Genomic DNA, 20323 nt, shown 5'->3' with positions numbered 1-20323 from the left:
TAATTGTAAGAAAAGCTGAAGCTGGTGGATGATGATGATGATGATGATACCTTTTTCTTTTTCTCACAGGATCTGAGTAACAAAGACATGAAGAGAGATCTCTATATTGTCTCACAAGTTATCAGGACAGGTAAGTTATGTTATGTAGGTGGAAACAATTCCTGCAGAAATGCCTGAAATAACAGAATAACTTTGTCAAGTTTATAATGTGCACCTTTATTAACCTGAAATACCATTCAGATTAAAATAGAAAGAAATGAATGCTGTCGTATGAATGGAACAGGAGCCTTTCTCATTATGTGACGCACACGCTTCTGGTTACAGGTCGAATGCTGCTGAATGACAGTAAGAAGGGTCCTCCGCACGTCCAGTACCGTCGACCGTATGGCTGTGCGGTCCTGGCCATGAGCGACGTGCTGCAGACCATCTCAGAGCTCAAAGAGGAGAAAGATTTTGTCCTTAAAGTGTACACGTAAGTGTCTGCACTCGCAGATAACGAGGCAAGAGAAAAATACTGAGGGTTCACCGCAAGTAATGGCCTGATTAGACTCACAGCACAGGACTCGAACCTGTGGTGAAGCAGTGACACAGATATGAGTCGCTGGTGTTGACATAAGCAGACATATGAATCCTAAATGAAGTGTACAGATCTCAGGTTTAGTTGCTGGCACTTCATTGGACAGATGGACAATGACCCAAGTAAAAAAATTGCAAATGCAACCCCGGGTTTAGGAAGGTAAAGAATCAGCTGATCTCAAACCTGCCAGCATTTCGTTTACAGAGGAGAAAACTAAAGGCAGGAAACACAGCTGCAGTCAGAAGCTGGCAGAGTTACAAAGGAGGAAACACTCACTCGTAATGAGTTTGGGCTGGAGAAGGTCGGTACCTGTAAGGGGTTCTTAATAAAATATTAAAAAGTAAACAAAATGTTTACTTTTTAAATATTTTGTTACGATTATGCTGATATGTCCGGGTACATGTGACCCTCGAAATAAGTGGACTGTTGTTTTTTTGGTAAAGTCCTGATATTAAAGCTAAAAGTCTTTGTTTTAAATCCATATTTGAGTGAACTAAAATAGCAAAAGTGCCCAAAAATATCAGCTTACAGCACAAACTCAACACACCCAGAGCTCAGAGATGATATTTTCTTTTTGGAAAATCATTTTGTCCTACTCCAAATATTTCTGGGCTGAGAGAAAAGGTCAGAGAGAGAAAGAGGAGAAGGTTAAAGATAAGCGAGCTGGAGAGACAGTAAAGAGTGGGGCATGCCATATATTTTTATTATAGCTTTACTTCTGTTCTTATCGCTCTGTCACCACCAGCCTCTTCTTTTTATCTCCTTTCCTTATTTGTAAGAGAGACCGAGAGCGGCTGCACAGCCTCACTGTCAGTGCAGTTTGTGACGTCAGCAGCTGTTCTTTCACTCACACGCAAAGTCGATGCTCGGCATTAGGGACCACCCCTCAGCTGAACCTCTGAAAACGTGCCTGCAGGATCTGTGTGTGTGTGTGTGTGTGTGTGTGTGTGTGTGTGTGTGTGTGTGTGTGTTTGATGCCTCAGTCTTAGCTGAACTGCTCGGGTCGGTTCACGGGGGGTTAGACGTCTCCTTTTCAGGCTTGTGTTCCAGCATCGTGTGACGTTAACGGGACCGAAATCATCAGTTTGTTAGAATCAGCCGAGGAAAATGTAGATCCACACGTTCACTCTGAAGAAAGACGAGTAAATTAAGAGTGGAACGAGCGAGTTGTTTTATTGGATGGGGCTATTTTATGTTAATACAAAAATCCAGCAGCTTGACACAGCGTGGCTCATCCACTGTATTATCTGCAAATAGGTCTGCTAGTTACTGCTCTTTTTCTCTTTCCTCCTGTTGTTTCCTTGATTAATCAGTCGATCTGTAAAACTGTGAAAATGCAATTTCCTGGCCTCTAAATGGCTCAAAGATGCCATTAACGGGTGTTTAATCTGACCTTTGGTCTAATCTAAAAACTGTTTTCCCTTTATGAAACAAAATAAATAAATAAAATGTATGATTTGGCCGAGAGCAGCACTCTCTAGTGCACAGAAGTGTGCAATACAAACAGAGATGTTACATTTTCCAACAAAACCACAGAACCAAAGATGTGTTTGCACAAAAATGCGGCAGGTCAGCACTCGAAATGGAGAGTGGGTTTGTCAAGATACCAGCGATGAAGCCCGGGTGAAGATGATCTGCACACAGACAAATGTTTTGTTGCATTTTTGGAGTAGCAGCAGGAGTGAAAGGGAAGCCTACAAGATGGGAGTGAACCTGCTGCCGTGTGTCGTTTGGAGATGATGACACCGACAAAGAGACAGGAGGCCCGGCTGAAGATATTAAGATCCACACTGGGAGTGAGCAGGATGGAAGGGATTTGAAATGAATATGATGAAGTTCGAGCTCCATGCAGAAGAAGAGAAGATTCAGAGGACAGATGTTTGGTGCGACAGGAGAACAGACAACAGAGAGGGAGAGATGGAGACAGCTGATCTGCTGTAGAGACCAACGAAGACATGGAAGAAAGACCTGCTCCAATTTATCCGTGTATTTAACTCCAAAATTTCCCCTCACTTCCTCTGACATGTCAGCGCTGCTGCTCTGCCTTGCTACCTGTCATTCACCTCACCACCCCAGCATCCACCCGTAGACCACGCCCCAATTTTATATTTTAATTGCAATGATTGATGGCACGTACGCCCCAAAGTAACTGGCAAAATAACTAGATTTCAAAAGTCCATTATATCCAACCGAACTTTTGTTGTATAAAAACACAAGTTACAAATATATTGTTATCCTTTATAGGACATGATTGTTTTTTGTTGCTCTCCAGGTGTAACAATGAGAATGAATGGTACCAGATCCATGAGAACATCATCCGCAAGTCCAGCACCAAATACACGGCACCCAGCACCAACTACGGTAGGAGAGACCACGTGTTTGTGTACCCTGAGTTTGGATGATCGGACCCCAACAAACTGAGTGTGGGATGAAGAGCACATCTCTGATTTATGCTAAATACAAATACTGAAGCTCATAGTTACATTTAAGAATAAATAACTTGTTAATATCTCAAAGATCTCCACTTTCTTTCATGCAAACTTTTCTGGTTCTGAATCCTGAACAAGCCCCTAAACTGTTATGTTCCCTGAAACGGGCTACAGGATGAGGGGAGTAACAGTAGAGCAGCGGTTCCCAACCCCCAGGCCAGTTGTTTGGTACCGGGCTGCGAGAGTGGAGGCTCGGGGGTGAAGTGTATGGTTTTCTGGGTTTTTATCAGTTTTTAGTGTTAACTTGGTTTCCTTCGGACTTTCCCCGTGTAATGAATAAATCTTCTTTTTTTGGTATACTGGTTTTATTTTGTATTTATGACACCTTAATGGCCGGTCTGTGAAAATATTGTCAGGTATAAACCGGTCTGTGGGGACCGCTGGCCTACAGGATGAGGGGAGTAACAGTAGAGTATCCATGTGAAAGAAAAGGTGAAAAAAATTACAAACTCAATCCTGATTTTATTAAAAGCTCTAACTTCGCCTCTACGCCCTAAATAATCCAGAAATAAAAGAAAAGCATCAGCAAACAGATAATGTTGGGAGATTGGAAATAAAAATGAAGAATCTGCACCTCAACAACACAAAAGAAGAAAAACCCACTCTGCAAACAGGAGGTCACAGTTACTCACTGGGAGCTTGACATAATTAAAACACAACACACGGCTAAGGCTACTGTACGTCTGGCCCATAGAGAGACTGAGCTGCTCTCCTCCCCAGCTCTTACACTGTAGGCCTGGTTGATCGCTGAGTGTGCCCTCACTCCACTGGAAATGACGGGCAACCCAGCTATGGTAAGAGAGGAGGCATAAAGGTTAGCAATCAACACCCAAACAACACAGCAGGCTTGCTACACGTATATCGGAGCACAATTTATTGTCCTAAAAGTATATTTTTTTATTCTACTGGATTTTTTTGTCCAGGTGAATTATTTTGGCCACAAAACCCAGAAGCAGATGCGTTATCCTTGCAGGGTTACCCTGCAACATTAGCAGTGCAGTGGTGTTTTTGTGAACACAGCAGCCGAGGGTGGAGGCAATTTCTAGCACTCAGTTATTGCTCCAGCCCGCTGATGTTCTGTGTGGACCGTTTCTTCCAGTCACTTTATTACTTCTGTCAAAGCACAGAGGGCAGGAGCAGATTCTAGTCCTGCAGCACTTGTGACTCGTTTTATTTCATTGCTGATGAGTCAGCCGACATTTCAGGAACACTGAACAAAAAAGAGTTCCCAGGAGCAACTTATTTAGAGCGTCTGACTGACACATGCAAGTCATCACACTGACATCAGCGGGAAAATCATATTAATTGGTGTCACTGTAGAGGACTCTCCTCTGCCCCAGTGTTAAAGTCTGTGAACTCCATGACCCCGCACAGATATGTGTCTTTAAAAAAACATAATCCAGCAGCAAACTTTTGTTTTCAGGTGAAGAGATGAACCCAGACTAACAGGCTGAGAGTCTGCTGGAAAAGCAGTTTGGCAACGTTTAGCATGCATTGAAATGTTTGTTCTGATTCTGGGGAGATCAAACGAGCTCTGCAGCTTCAAAACTCTGTTTAGACTTTAAGTTTATCTGAATTTTATGTGTGGCCTAAAGGCTGTGCTTTTTAAATAGGACACTTTGTTCTGTCTTCTTCCTTTGCTTTTCATCCATCTCTCTACCCATCTTCTTTTTCTGTCAACCCACTCGTTCCCATTTCTTCCCCTTCACATCCTGCAGGGCTGATCATCTCCCTGCAGCTGCTGAGGGGCGACATGGAGCAGGTCCGCAGAGAAAACCCGCTCATTTTCAGCAGGGGGGTGGCCATCACACGCAAACTGGGATTCCCAGATGTCATCATGCCCGGTGAGTCACGTATCCAGCTTCATGCAGGCCTACCCATCGCAGCGCAGCGGGCTGTCCACCTCAACACTTCTATTCTTAGTTTACGTAAGCACACAGCAGAGATGGGCTCCGTGAATAACACGTAAAATAAATAAAAACAACAATTCAGGTTTGAATCATGTAAATGGGTCAGACAGGAATAGAAAAAGTGCTGAATGTCTGGGCGGGTTTTGTACATCTCTACCTTCTGCTTTTGAAGAAGGGAGCAAAAACACGTACCTGTTGAGCTGAAGCACAGAGAAAAGGTGCAGTGTTGCAGGTGTTCTTCTTGAGCAGGCATTTTGTAAACAGTTTTATTTCTTGCAGCTATAAAAATCTTCAAAAGCTTTGTTTGGCTTTCAAAGAGGCCTTTGGATCAATGTCCAAGTTCCAAACAAAGAAAGAGAATTTAGATTTGAGGTCCAGGATCCCTGAAAATAAACAAGTGACTTCAAGGCTGGACAGATGGACAGAACCACAGAAGCTGATCTGCGCTCCTGCCGGGCTGCTGCTTAATTTAGATTCCTACATGGGAGCAACAAAGGAGTGAATCTGGTTTTTCCAGCAGGAACGTCTCCAAAGCACTGGTCGAAGTAAACAGTTTCCCAGAATTGGACCCGCTTTGTGATATTCCTGTGTTAGCTTCCTCTTCTGAGAGCTATAAATCCATTACAGGGAGACCGAATGTGTCAGTTTGCATCTCTCCACTGACTTCATTTTAATTACAGTGGAGCTTCTCCTCCTGTAATATGTTAAAATGTTTGTGAAGACCTTCAAAGCTGTAAATGTGTTATTATTTAATAACCCAATAAACTGAGTTACAGGCTTGTAGATATTTAAGTCCACAGATGTATTTTTCATAAGTGTGGAAATCTCTTTCAGCAGTACTTAGCTTAAGTCACTTTGATGATTTAATGTCTTTTTGTACAGCTTCCCAGCTGTTTCTGTCGGTGTGTAAAAGATAATTCAATCTTCTCAACAAGTGCACTGCCTGCTGTCAGAGACGTGTTAGGCATGCACGCTCATTTATTTATCAGTCTTAGCTCTTATCTGCCCCAGAGGACTGACATCATTTAGTCCAGCCCCTCTGCAGGAGACTGGAGCTCAAACTATCTGGTCCTGGGTGAGGAACCAGACAAAGAGTGATTCAAATGATTTGCCATGGGAGACCCTGCCAGGGGCAAATCCCCCCACCCCTGAAAACATATATATATATATATATATATATATATATATATATATAAAAATCTCCACCACAATAAAGTAGTGATCGTGTTGTTGAACAGAACATGAAAATGTCGAGTGTTAATCAGACCTTTAGAAATCATTGCTGTGGTGCTGTGAGCAGATGTACACAGTGCAGCAGCTTCTGGAGGAAGTAAGAACCAGGGGGCAGAAAAATCTGGCAAAAGAAAATAAAAATGGCAAATGTTTGGCAAATCTTAGAGAAAGCAAAAAAAAAGAAAAAAAATATATATATGTACATACATGTATAATATATCGTGATGTCTCACTGTGAGGGACTCATAGACTTCTTTAGACCATGTTGGAGGTTTTCTTGGTGCACTGTGGAGTTTAAATATGTGAATTTGTTTCCAACTTCACTTTGAAAAGTAAAATATTATAGTTCCTTAAGTTTTCTCTCATAAATTTGCAGCTGACACAAAGATTTTACATTTTTATGTTTGAGAAAACTTTTATTTCCATATCTGGATTTTAGGTTTTATGCCTCGTTTTTCCAACTAGCTGCAGCCTGATAAAGAAACCACAAAGATGGACAAGTGTGTGTTTGTGTGTGAATGCTGCAGCAGCCTGATATCACATCCAGGCAGCAGCTGGATTTACATACAAAAAGCATCTCACTGTTTACTTTTTGTATCCACTGCTTGCAGCTTCATTCAGTTAAAGAAACCTTACCTGTCCCACATTCATGCTTACTTTTTAGATTTAGCAGAAATACCAAACACTGATGCTGCTGAAGCTAAAGTGCTATGATCTCCACAGTCTCCTGTTAATTCATTTATGCAGCCTGTAAAATATGTGACCTCAGAAAATATTCAACATCCCGCATTTATGTGCTTGACAAGAGAGGCTTTCTTAGAGGCACAATTTCAGCCCCAAATATAATTTCTCCTCTGGTCTGTGGTGCTGCTTGTCCGGTGAGATAGTTATGATGCGAGCTGCCATGTTTTAGAGCTGCAGAAATGTCTGTTGCTCTTCAATAGACAGGGCTGAAAAATGAAGCTGAGGGCAAAAAACTGCAGTTCCTCTTAAAAGCAAGTCAGTCCCTTAGACTTCCTGTTAACTTTACAGCAGGAAATAAACATTCTTACAGCCTGCTACAGAAATTATTCAAAGCTTTTACCCCGTCGTGCCAGCTGTCAGGAGTTAATCTTTACATAATTACAAGAAGTGCTTTGAATACATCATCATTACCATAGATTCATCTTTACCACATCAGGTCCTTTTGTAGCAGCCCTGCAAGCCAATCGTTTGCTTTGTATTTAACTTTCGCCTTTAGAAATAAAGGACACGAGTCGAGCAGCTTCATAGTCCAGCTCATGAACCTGCTGTGCTGCTCTCATTGGTGAATACTCTTAATGATGATGAGCTTAACAGGTAAACAAATGAACGCTTACATTAAGCTTCCCTCTACAGCAAACAGGAAGAAAACAACAGGGCTGCACATCCCACAGGCACCAGTGTCTTTCACACACATTAACCACTGCTCCCCTCAGGCAGTGATGGAGTGAGTGTTTAACTCCCATCTTTATACACTAAAGGTGACACCTCCTCTATGAGGACGAGCGGGGAGTGAGAGCGACACACCGCGCCTGCTTCGAGATTACGGACGTTTGCATCTTTGTTGCATCTTTACAAATAAAACAACCATGTGCGCTGGTGTTTGACACATATTAGTCTGCATTAACATGTCTCTGCTGGTCCAGGTGACATCCGTAACGACCTGTACCTGACACTGGAGCGAGGAGATTTTGAGAGGGGAGGGAAAAGCGTTCAGAAGAACATCGAGGTGACCATATATGTGCTTTACGCCGACGGAGAAATCCTCAAGGTAGGGAAACGTTCCTGCTGTAAAAAGCCTTCTTTTGTCCAGTTAGTGGCACATAATATAAACAGACGTTCAGCATCTTTCTTCTTCTAACAAAAAAAACAAGTCTTTCATCAGTTTGAAGTTGTGCCTAATGTTAAACTTTAGGCTGGTTTATAGCAGTAAGTTTCTTTAAAGGCAGCAGAGAATTTGTAGCTCACAGCAAACATGTTTCTGGTGTTTTGATGGTTTAGTTCAAGTTTAGAGTAGAATTAGCAAACAATGAAAACACCAAAGTCACATTAAAACACACTAAGTAACAGCTGCAGCAGATGAACCACTTCAATGTTTTTTGGAGATGAAATGACCTGTTTTATTGGACTGTAAGAGTAAACATTATGCACTCCACACTGTATATAAATGCCACTTGTTTTGCACATATTCAACTCTGTATATTTTATATATTTTATTATTATTATTATTATTATTATTTTATTTTATTTTTTTACTATTTAATTTGTAAAAATGTGTATACACACACACACACACACACACACACACACACACACACACGTAGGAAAATATTTAGTATACACATCCAGAAATGCATACACTATTATACATTGTACATATATTTATTAGTTTCAGGTTGGCCATTCTTGTATTTTGCTCATTTGTGTTGTTGTGTTTGCACATCTCTGTTGCTTGTGGGGCTCGCACACAAGAATTTCACTCGCATGTGCTGTGCCAGTGTGCCTGCACATGTGATGTGACAATAAAAAGTGATTTGATTTGTGATTTGATTTAAAGTAGTGAAAATGTTGTAAGTTAGAATAAATGAGCAGTATAATCCACTATCAGCTCTTTTATGTGTGTGAAATCCACGTTGTTGACCGTGCACACTTCAGTACATGCTTTTAGTTTCTGTGCCGGTCTCATGATTTCTTGGGTACCTGCTGCCCCCTGTAGGTTCAAACCTCATATAAAGAAACTAAAACACTTTAAAGCAGTAAAACACCAGGGCAAACATCCGCCTGCTTTACAGGTGAAAATAGAGCAACAGGACCGCTGAGTCTTTGATTTTATTTATTTTCTGCTGTGTTTCACTTGCATCTATTTGAAAGACTGAGTGTAAACACAAAAAATATTTTATGTGCTGGAATGTGCAGAAAATAGGTTTAAATGTTAAACTAATTTATTCAAGTCAGAGAATGTTGCAGATAATTAAATGTTTGCTTGATGCATAAAGTTAAAAGATTAAAACTAATAAAACAAGTTTTAAAAAGAGACTTTTCCATCTGATTACATTTTGTATGATGATTATGCAGAAAAAGTAGAATTGGGCTGAAAGATCTATCACTTTATCACCTCTTCAGGTTGTAAATCGTGTTTTTAAAAAGTAACTAAGTAATTAAGTGATTAATTACTTTTGAAAATAAGTAATCAGTAAAGTAACCGGATTACTTTTTGGGGAAGTAATCAGTAATTAGTTACTTGACCAACACTGCACACAAGTAGTCTCAGTGATAAACAATATTACTTACAGATGATTAACAGAGGTGAAACTGCCCAATGCCAGCATACGACTGTCTGTAATAACTGTGTATTTTCAATAGTGTCTATAACATCTTGCAGGCTACTGTCTGCTATAACAGCTTGTATGTGGATGGAGGTCAGACCCTCCACTGAGCATCGTATGAAGGATTACACCAACATGTCATCCGCCTTCACTGTGCTGCCCAATAATAATCCTAGAGAGAAGGAAGCCCCCCCCCCCCCCCCCCCCCCCCCCCTTATTTTAGCGAACTTTAAGGTTTTATATCTAATTTGGAGCCTTTTACCTTGTCATATGTGTCTGACAACATTTTGTCCCATTGATTAAATTGTTTCTGGCTTATTTCTATTGGCACTGTTTGAAATAAATATAATAATTTGGGTAGTATATTCATTTTATTCCAATCTATTCTCAAATATAAACTTAGGTTAGATTAAATTCCATCTCGCTATATCTTCCTCGATTTTCTTTTGTATTGGTGAATAATTTCTTTCTAATAGTTCTGTGAGATCCTTATGTATTATAACTCCCAAATATTTAAAATACTGTGAGGAAAGGGCACAAAAGAACCTGCGTAGACCACATGATGGATTCAAACCCAGGAACCTTCCTGCTGTGAGGCAACAGTGCTAACCACTGCTTGGTATTTTTTTCTGGTGATTCCCAAAAAAATAGAATTTATGTTCTAAATAATTCCTGTACTAATCTTACGTCAAATATGAGTGCTGGCTCATGACTTTTGCACAGACTGAATGTAAGACAGTGGTTCACATCTCCATCAGTCCCTGCTGTCCAGCTCTACGTCTAACTTTATCTCTCCGTTGGATCCTATTTCCTTGGCACGTTCTGCTCCTGGCTTTTCTTGAGTTTTCAGATGTTTTAGTTTCCCTGCAGAAATGAAAGAACTGGTTCAACATTAGATGTTCTTCATCGTCACTTAAGAACATATGATGAGCTCAGTGCACTGATATGACCTGACAGTGTGAAACTAAAGCCTTTTTTAAAGTATGCAGGCAGGCTGAAAGGCCGTCTATTTGAATTAGATATAATCTTCATAGCCTGCGACACGTTTCTTACATGTTACGATGAATCTGACTGAACTGATCACTACAGAAGAGTTGTGTCAGAAACAGCTGAGCCAACAAAGGCACAAGTGGAGTGTTGGACCCACTCTCAGTGACAGTAAATGCATTTCTCTGTGCTGACGATGAGATTTCAGAGATGTGTGATCAGGAACTGAGGTGAGCTTATTGAAAAGCAGATATTGATTAGCAGATGATCAATAGTCTGAACAGCCTGAGTCAAAAACAGAGAAAACTGCTGTTCTGCCAAAATTTAAAAAAAAAATAAATTAAATTTGAATGCAGTTGATCAGAGTAATCGCATCACTAACCAGCCGACTTCTGAGTGATGTTTGTGTTTGTCTCGTTGGTGGCACCTTTGTCCGATGTTTCTCCACACTGGCTCAAACTTACAGGCTCTGCAGTTTGAGGTTCACGTTGGAATGAGTCTGTAGAAATAAACAAGTTCATGCTTCAGTGTTTTTCATAAATGTTATCATTTAACTTCCAACTTTTCCACCAAAAACAAGCCAGCCTATCACACCTTTCTTAAAGGTTCCCATTCAAATACGTTTCCACTCCTTGACTTCGCTTACCTGAAGGACCCCTTTCAGTTGACCTTTGAGTATCACTCAAATGTGTTGTGTGCACAGCTGGCCCAGGTGTTGGTGCGTCACGGCTGTTGGGGCCGCTCTGGTCCACAGTTTCTCCAAGTGTTACTGCAGTGTCACTGATCTCATTGTTTGTCTGCTTCTGCACATGCTCCGTAGGACTGCATCAGTCTGGGTTCAGGTGAGCCCAACGTGCCAGAGCACCGCTCCTTTGTGCTCTACCATAACAACAGCCCGCGATGGAGCGAGGTGATCAAACTGCCGATTCCCATCGACCGTTTCAGAGGGTCCCACCTGCGCTTCGAGTTCAGACACTGCTCCAGTGAGTGCCTTACTTGTGTTAATACTGGGGCTGTCATGGCTAATGGGATGATCTGTGTGGAGAAAATAAATGAGGATCCAAGAACAGGCACTCGTGGAGGTGCGAAGGAGGCTTATTGTAAAAATAAAACCCAGAACCGTGACAGGTGCAGTGTAATAAGATGACAGACGCATCTGCATTTCTTGGCATGCAGATACAGCAGCTGGCTGCTCACTATAATCCTCCCAGACTGATTAGGTGCTGCTTCAAGCAGGTGGTGACATTTATAGAAAATATATCTAAATATAACATTAAAAGCATAACCAAGTTACTCTTTGACCTTCTTATATGCAGGCTGTATCACTTTGTCTACAATAGTGAAGTAATGAACTGGTTTTCTGAATACATCTCTAATAATCTGAGAGACATTTAACCTCGGTGCTTTTTGACCGAACACTCGGTGCGTTTCTCCTCTCACATGTTCCTTCTTCGTCATTTTCTCTGCAGCAAAGGACAAAGGAGAGAAAAAGCTGTTTGGTTTTGCCTTCACGCCTCTAATGAGAGAGGATGGAACTACTCTCTCTGATGAGAGCCACGAGCTGTATGTCTACAAGGTCAGCTACACTAGAGCTTTTCTGTTTCCTGGCTGCTACTCATCAGCCTTCATCACACGTTCGTCATTTATTCTGCAGAGGAGTCTTTCTGTTGGCTGATGATTGCAGCAGAAATGACAATATTTAGTTAGTATATATGTGAACTGTACTTCAGTAATCTCACAGTATAACTATAAAGTTCACTTTAAATGTTGTGTACACTTTGTACATGATATCCACAACACCTTTACTGTTGCTCACCAAAACTGTACAGCAGGTCCAACTCCAGGCCTCAGGGCCGTGTCCTGCAGGTTTTAGATCTCACCCTAGGTCAACACACCTGAATCAGACGATTAGTTCATTAAAAGGCCTCTGGAGAACTTCAAGACATGTTGAAGAGGTAATTTAACCATTTAAATCAGCTGTGCTGGATCAAGGACACATCTAAAACCTGCCGGCCCTCGAGGCCTGGAGTTGGACACTCCTGCTGTACAGTGTTCACACACAAGCTTCATGTTTGCAGCTTTTGACTCAGTTTTGCAGCTACACTTTGTCAATGAGGTGCACAGATCTATTGTAAGCGCTTTCCTTCCTTCCTTTCCTCCTTCTCGGTGTCTCGTGTCCTCAGTGTGATGAAAACACGACCTTCAGTAACCACGCCCTCTACCTGGGGCTGCCCTGCTGTAAGGAGGACTTCAACAGCTGTCCCAACATCCCCTCCAGCCTCATTTTCCAGCGCAGCATGAAAGAGACCTTCTGGATTTCCACACAGCTCTCCTCCACCAAGCTCACCCAGAACGGTACGCAGCTGATCTGCAGCCGGCGTTTGAGCCGCTCGTGGATAATGTGCTTAAATATGCACGATTACACGTGAGAATTTCAGACTGTTTTTAATTCCACTGTCACCAAGTGTTTGCATATACGGGCTCGTATGATTGTTGGCGTTTCTTTCTGATATTGTAGTCGTAACCTGACATAAAGCAGCTTGAGGTGACAGCATTAAAGTGAGGAAAAACTGTCACTATCTGTTATGGTTCTGGCATACAGACACCTGCTTTCAGCCGTTGTGCTGCGCTAACAGTGGCTTCCTCATTTATGACAGTTTTTACTCCGTTGTACATATTAAACGGCTGTTTTGCTGCTCACAGGCTGAAGTCTGAATATGAGCCTTTTTCCGTTGTTTTCCTGGTGTTTGACATTCCTGTTGTCTTCCAGTGGACCTCTTGGCCCTGCTGAAGTGGAAGGCCCATCCCGACCGGGTCATGGACATCCTTGGACGGCTTCGGCATGTCAGCGGAGAAGAGATCGTCAAGGTGAGGTTTGAAGTCGAACAGGTGGGGAGATTGTTCTGTTTAATATGTGTAAACACTTGTATCGTGGATCATCATAATATTCTGTAGCTGTGCCAGATTTGCTGTGTAAGACATTTGCCATGTTGCTGGGCAGGACGTGTTTGTTGGTGATCTCTGAGGTGGTTTGAGGTGATTTTTTAAAGCATGTGTTAAAAGAGCTCTACAGGTGTTGTAATACTCCTGTGGTCCCATTAACATTAGCTTGTAGACAACCAGCAACTGGGAGGATACCATGAAAAGGTTTGATTCTTTAAAAATTGTCATGTGGTGTTCATAAATAACTAATAACGGAAAATTTCTTTCCGCCATTATGTAAGCCATTTTCCTCAGCAGGACTTTCAGCAGCTGTTTACTAAACTGAAGACATGTCATTGTGTGTGTGTGTGTGTGTGTGTGTGTGTGTGTGTGTGTGTGTGTGTGTGTGTGTGTCTCAGTTTCTTCAGGACATTCTGGACACCTTGTTCTCCATCTTGGATGACAACACAGACAAATATGGGCCGCTGGTTTTTCAGTCATTGGTGAGTGTGGCGTGGGCAGTGCACGAAGAAGGAGAAAATAAAGTAAACAAACAAAAGTAACAAATAATGAGTTTCATTAAATTTAATAATGAGGATTTAGAGACTTGCAGAAGAAACAATCTAATACAGATGAGGCTAACTGTCAGTTTCAGTCCCACTGATGTCATCCTCTGAGTTACTGGAAACAGGAGCTCTGACACACCCTAAACCCTGAAAGCTGAAAGATTTTTTATTCTGTCATTTTTTTTACTCTAATTTCAGTATGACTGTGCAACAGGAATAAGAGTTACAGTTAAATTTGGAAAATGTGGGTGGGTGATGAAAGAAGGTTACGCTGTAACAGGAAAATAAAATACTGTGGGGTCATGATCACATGATCACAAAGAAAGCACTAAAATATAAACAATAACCTGGTGCCTGCACATCTGTAAATACGAGCTGAACAACAACGTATGAAAAGCTCTGTCCAGTCAGAAGCTTCAGCAGGACAATGATCCCAAGCACAGCAGCAGACTGTCGATGACGATGAGAGAGATGAAGTCATTGCTGCATCGTGTGATAGACTTTCACACACTGCCTCTGCACTGTGGCTCAGTTTGTGTTTCATAAGTAATGACATGGTATAAAATGCTATGTGTTCAGGTTCCTCTGAGCTTCTATTTAACTGCTCCAAACATGAGGGCTAGTAGCACCATTTCCTTTTTAAATCTCTTTATAGCTAAACCCTTCGCTTTGAAAGAGGCCGTACTTTTTTCACTGTGACTGTAAATTATGATTCATTTTCTGTGCATTTAAGCGTCACTCAAGCATCACACTCACTGATCGCAGTCTCTGTCTGTCTCACAGGTGTTCATTATAAACCTGCTCAGGGACAGTAAATACTACCACTTCAGGCCGGTGATGGACACTTACATCCAGAAGCACTTTGCTGGAGCGTTAGCTTACAAGTGAGTGTTGCTCTCTAACTAACAGCCTGATTGATTAAAGTGTGATTGTATATTCGTGTACACGTCGTTTGCCTTTATTGCAGTTTGACTTCTCCTGGATTTATTTCATCACGGTGGCTCAAGGGCATCAGAGATAAATACAGTATGGAAAACTGGCGTAGGATTGCATGCTTTTCATGCTCATTTAACTTTGACCTCATCCAGATATATTACATGAGAAGTTTTGCTTTTAGTAAGAGTCTGAAAATTAGTTTTGCACTGACTAAATATTTTATAGAGGATGAAACAAAGATCTCGATCTCGGGTCGACTGGCAGAAAATAAAAAAAGACACATATAGTTATTATAACTGCACAAATTTTAGTTTTTCAGGTCTTTGTGATGTATTTCCGTACATGTTTGGTCCTGCAGAGTGCTGCGACTATCACAACAAAAGGAAAATCTAAGCATTTATTTACAGAGCCATCCTGGGCTGAACGGGTCCTTTATTAAAGTAATGCTACGTTTGCACTCCTTCCAGTGCAGAGAATCAACCCTGTGTGGCTTTTTAAATGTGTTTCAGGGAGCTGATCCGCTGTCTGAAGTGGTACATGGATCGCTCTGCTGAGGTGGTGAGGCAGGACCACATACAGGAAGCCATGAGGGTAAGAGCTCAGTGCCACCTGGGTGGAGCACTGACCTGAACACTGAACTCCGAATAATCAAACACATGAAGAGCTGTTGGCATTTTTCATCTCTTCACTGAGTTTTATATAACAGTCTTCACCATAAAGGCTTTTTAAACAAAAAAACACCTTTTCAACTTTTTAATTCCTCCCACTGGACGTTCTCCTCAGGTAAAATATGACTGCATGCATTCAGAACTACATCAGTGACGTAGCAGAGCTGGGAATAGATGCACCATCCCACACAGATGTGCAGAACGTACCACATTTAGTAGACAAACGCTGCTCAGCACGTTAAAATATTTATCCGACTCAAGCATCCATCCCAAATGGGTCACACTGTCATGTAAAAAGTGGACGGCGTGAATTATTGAGGACAGCTTTGACACATGCTGCAGTCTCCAGATTTATCTTTTATAAACTGCGTCCAAGGAGTTTTAGCCTGTTTCTGTCTGCTTTATTCTTCCACTAACTTTCTTAACCATTGCTGTAAACAAGGAGCAGCCCAGATGCTGCAGATGTTTCTGTCCTGGTGCATCCTGGGATCTCTGTCCAGATACAAATAGGATCTTGTCTCCTGCAGATGTGATAAAGGCGTAAGCTCCAGATGAAAAGAACACTTTTAATTATCTGTAGCTGGTAGGTTTTGCAAAAAGAAAAGGAAAAAAAGAAAACAAAACTAGACTTAAAGCCAGCAAACATTTTGAGTAAGCAGTCTTCAGACTTCAGAATTTGATCTCACATCCTGATAACCATGCGTTTCACCAAACCAGCCTCAGTGGGGATTTCACAGTTTGTAACTCAGACATGCTTTTGACAGATTCCTGGCAGCGGACAGGCCAACTGCACTCAGGCCGTGGGTAAAACCAACACAGGATATCAGCACAAACAGCTCAGACAGAGGTGGAGCTGTGCATCAATGAGTCTCGCAAACCCACAAGAACAAGAGCACGAGCTAAATGAGCGGCCGAAGTTCCCCCACAACCATGTGACAGAGTGATGAGTTTACAGACAGTTTTATGTCTTCTGTGCATTTGCACAGAATGGCACAATGTGGAAGTATAAAAACGAGATTAATACACTGAACTAAACTAAAAACTAAAACTGGTTGTGAAGCAATAAAAAAAAGGAAACTAGAAAAACAAGCTAACTGAAAATAATGTCGTTAAATAAAATTTACAGGAAGTCTTTTTAAGTCTTTGTCAGTTTGGTCATATTTGTCACTAAAAGCATCGTTGGCGTTCATGTTATTAAAACCTGGACAAGCTACATGATTGTGAGTCAAAGTTTGTGTTTTAGTCTCTGTTCTGAACTCTGAGGAAACCCTCCTGTTCATTTAAAATAAGTAATCTGATGCTCGAACCAAGAGAAACTAAAGCTTAAAGAGGGAATATTTCATTTAACTTAAATTACCCATCCTTTAAAAAAAGTGTACACGGCTCCCTCGCTACATCGCGGTTCACTTTTCGTAGCCTCGATGTTGTTTTTTGTTTTTGCAGCGCATTGCGTTCTGCGTCCTGATTGGCTGTAGACCATTTTCAATCAATCTCGTGCCGTGTCTCCTGTACTGCACAGAATGCGTTCAGCTTGTCAATTTACATAAATCTTTGCAAGACAACAAACACAACAGTGTCGACGTCAAAGGATTCTAAGGAGCATTAAGTGAAACAAAGTAGTCAGATAAGTCAAACTTCACCCAACTCATTCTTCTTGCTTCCTTTACGTCCGTACCATTGATCGATAAATGTTGAATTCTCTGGCAGCTGCTCTGTTCCCGTGTTCTGGACCTGAAAACAGGGTTTTATCTTTGGTTTCTTTAGCATAGCATCTTTATTTATAACGCACTTTACATCCAACAATGTTGACCAAAGTGCTACAAATATAAAACAGAGAGGAAACAGTTTAAATTACATATATATATATAATACTGGACGTATTCTTCTACGAAGGTTTGAACTTTAAGAGTTTAAACGAGAGAAATGTGTGAAAATGTTCATGCTTGTCTGAGAAAAGTGTATAAAGTGTGTAGTGAGGCGGTTTCACAGCCTTAAAACATCTATGATAGTTGTAAAAAACAAAACGTTCGCTACTTCGCAGATTTCACCTTTCGCAGGTTATCAACATCCGTGATAAACGAGGGAACACTGTACTCCTAAAACATTTGAGGTTTGTGTTTCTCCTAGAACAAAAAAAACCCCGAGTGAATATTTCATGCTTCTCTTTTCTTTGTTTGCACGTCCTCTCAGGCTTTGGAGTATCTGTTCAAGTTCATCATCCAGTCTCGGATCCTTTACTCTCGGGCCACGTGTGGCATGGAGGAGGAGCAGTTTCGCACCAGCGTCCAAGAACTCTTTCAGTCGATCCGCTTCGTCCTCAGCCTGGACAGCCGCAACTCCGAGACGCTCATCTTCACTCAGGTGAGGAAACTTGGAACAAAAACATTTTTCTTCCTTGTTTATGAAGCAGACAAAAATCGTTTATTGTTGTGATTTTGATGTTGAAACTGTTGTGTCGTCATAGTTTACAGTAGACAGCTAACAGTAAAATGCACTTTAGTTTAGCTGCTTCCCATCTTCTTGTAGTTGCCTTAATCTGACTTTTATTTCACTTCTGTTCCTTTTTCCACTTGTACCTCGCATCTTTCCTTGTTTCCTTTCCTCATCTTCTCTTTCAATTTCCCCTAAATCTTTGCTCCTTCAATTGGGTCCCTATTATTCCTCCTGGGTCTCCTCCACACCCAAATACCACAGGGCCCCCAGCCTTGTCCGGGCCCAAATCAAGTCCCAGGTCCCGGCGCCGGGCTTCCCGCTCCCTTAGCACTAGCTCCTGCCCCGGGCCAACTGCAGTCCACTGTCCCAGGACAGGTTCCTGGCAGCGGACAGGCCAACTGCACTCAGGCCGTGAGCGCCAACGCTCTGCGGCCGACTCCGCTGTCAGTAAGTAAACGTCTGGAAGAAACCCACAGCACCCCTTTAACCCCGTGAAGCCCAGAGTCCCATTTCACCTCAGAGAGCTCTAACCACACACACACCTGTGGTCCTCCGCACACACGTCCCGGCTGATATAACACACAAGTACACGATGTCCTCTTGCACTCGCTGGTCACACACGTCCTCTGACTGAGAGCATGTTTGTTAATGACATCATTCCTGATAACTCTTCACTTCACTCGCTGTAGAGACAAAAATATTTCTTGGCTGTAAACGCGTCTCTGCTGTCCTTAGATCCAGGCTCACGTGGCCTTTACAGGTACTGCAGGATTTGGACTTTTTCAGCCACTTGATTCACGCAATAAGAACAAACTCGTTGAAATAAATTAATCTCATGTACTTCTTCCTATTTTTCAATGAGGCCTCTAAACATTTTCCAAAATCCACAATTTTCACCAGAAGAACTCTTAAAGAAAACATTAAAAAGTGGAACTAAAACTGGACCTCATAGGCTTAGATTATCTTTATTTTTAGAAGAGGTGAAATATTGTTAGTAAAAATACAAAGAGTGGAGAAGAAGTTTTCATCCAGAGTTCAGCAGCTTTCAGTTTTGTGCCACTTTGAGTCCAGTTCACACCAGAATGAACCTGTTTGTCCAAAACGCCACGTCTGCTGCAGCTTCTTTGTGCTAAAATCCGTCTTTGTGTCCGTTCACTCTGTTTGAACCATGTTATTAATGATTGATACCCCTGACTTGCTAGTGTGTGTGCTTTGTCTTCCTTTTTTCAAACCTTTCACTTCCAGCTCTGGTTTGTTTTCTGCTGTGGAATAACTTCTGTGCCTCTTCGTACGAGCTGTTTTGTAAAAACTGTAATAGCTGGATCTGAACAGATGTCTACCTGCTGACCTGTGTGGATTTATGACTCCTCGTGTGGGTTGGCACCTCTCTCCTGTGGACACTCCAGTCACTGAAACCAGGATTGTTCCTTATAACCGACTCCTTCTCTCTCTCGTTCACTCGAACCTTTTTTTTTTGACTAACTCCCCCTGCTGCCCTCCTCCCTAAATGAACCTCTCCCCTCTTGTCATTAACACCTCTTCTGTCCCTAATTTCATTCTCAGGCTGCACTTTTGAACTCGTTCCCAGCCATCTTTGATGAGCTGCTGCAGATGTTTACGGTGCAAGAGGTGGCCGAGTTTGTGCGCGGCACCCTGGGCAGCATGCCGTCCACGGTGCACATAGGACAGTCCATGGATGTGGTCAAGCTGCAGTCCATAGCTCGGACCGTGGACAGCCGGCTCTTCTCTTTCCCAGGTAAATGTTTGGATTCATTCATGCGTTAATGTAATGCGCTGTGATTTTTGCCACAGGACTATTAAAATCAAAATAAAGGTTGTGAATGACTTTAAAAACAAACAAAAGCGAGTCAAACATGCAGCAACCCAAATACATCATCAACTAGAGGTCCATCAGTTCATTCTCTTAACAGCTGATAGTTTGGGGTCCCAGCAGTCACAGAGGGTCACAGGGCTGACACAGAGTGACAACAAACTCTCACATCCACCTGTGGCCAAATTAAAATCACCCGTCTACATAACCAACATGTTGTGAAACTGCTGTATGGTTCAGACACGTGTATTTGTCTCAGTGTAAAGTAACGTTACCTTTCCTCGTTTTCAATAAGGCTCATTTACATAGTGGAGATTCCTTACTGTCACCACAGCTCTGTGTGACGTGCTGCCACCATCTCTGAACAGGGAACGCTAATCTAAAGAGGTTATGTCCCCAAATTGAAGAGACAGTTACAACCTGA

The 20323-nt window shown here is 41.9% G+C and overlaps 1 protein-coding gene across 11 annotated transcripts in view; it reads left to right on the top strand.

Moving 5' to 3' along the window:
- Positions 1-20323, top strand: part of LOC147331616 (dedicator of cytokinesis protein 3-like) — a 231669-nt gene that overhangs the window by 190580 nt on the left and 20766 nt on the right. For 9 of the 11 annotated variants that reach the window (XM_086294015.1, XM_086294014.1, XM_086294017.1 and 6 more), the window contains 15 exons: positions 70-130; positions 325-472; positions 2850-2938; positions 4785-4910; positions 7877-8001; positions 11364-11526; positions 12013-12119; positions 12727-12898; positions 13314-13411; positions 13885-13968; positions 14815-14915; positions 15477-15558; positions 17826-17996; positions 18330-18515; positions 19632-19824. In XM_086294015.1, coding sequence (XP_086150141.1) covers positions 70-130; positions 325-472; positions 2850-2938; positions 4785-4910; positions 7877-8001; positions 11364-11526; positions 12013-12119; positions 12727-12898; positions 13314-13411; positions 13885-13968; positions 14815-14915; positions 15477-15558; positions 17826-17996; positions 18330-18515; positions 19632-19824 — 1906 coding nt within the window. The remainder of the gene's footprint in view (positions 1-69; positions 131-324; positions 473-2849; positions 2939-4784; positions 4911-7876; positions 8002-11363; positions 11527-12012; positions 12120-12726; positions 12899-13313; positions 13412-13884; positions 13969-14814; positions 14916-15476; positions 15559-17825; positions 17997-18329; positions 18516-19631; positions 19825-20323) is intronic. The other 2 variants (XM_086294022.1, XM_086294019.1) reach the window with 1 other exon arrangement.

The sequence above is a fragment of the Aulonocara sp. 'chitande type north' Nkhata Bay genome, linkage group LG5 (assembly GCF_057382095.1).
Source record: "Aulonocara sp. 'chitande type north' Nkhata Bay isolate Kocher_YH1m ecotype deep benthic linkage group LG5, A_spYH_male_GT1.1, whole genome shotgun sequence".
Taxonomy (NCBI): domain Eukaryota; kingdom Metazoa; phylum Chordata; class Actinopteri; order Cichliformes; family Cichlidae; genus Aulonocara; species Aulonocara sp. 'chitande type north' Nkhata Bay.
This window is presented reverse-complemented; position numbering and strand designations above follow the sequence as displayed.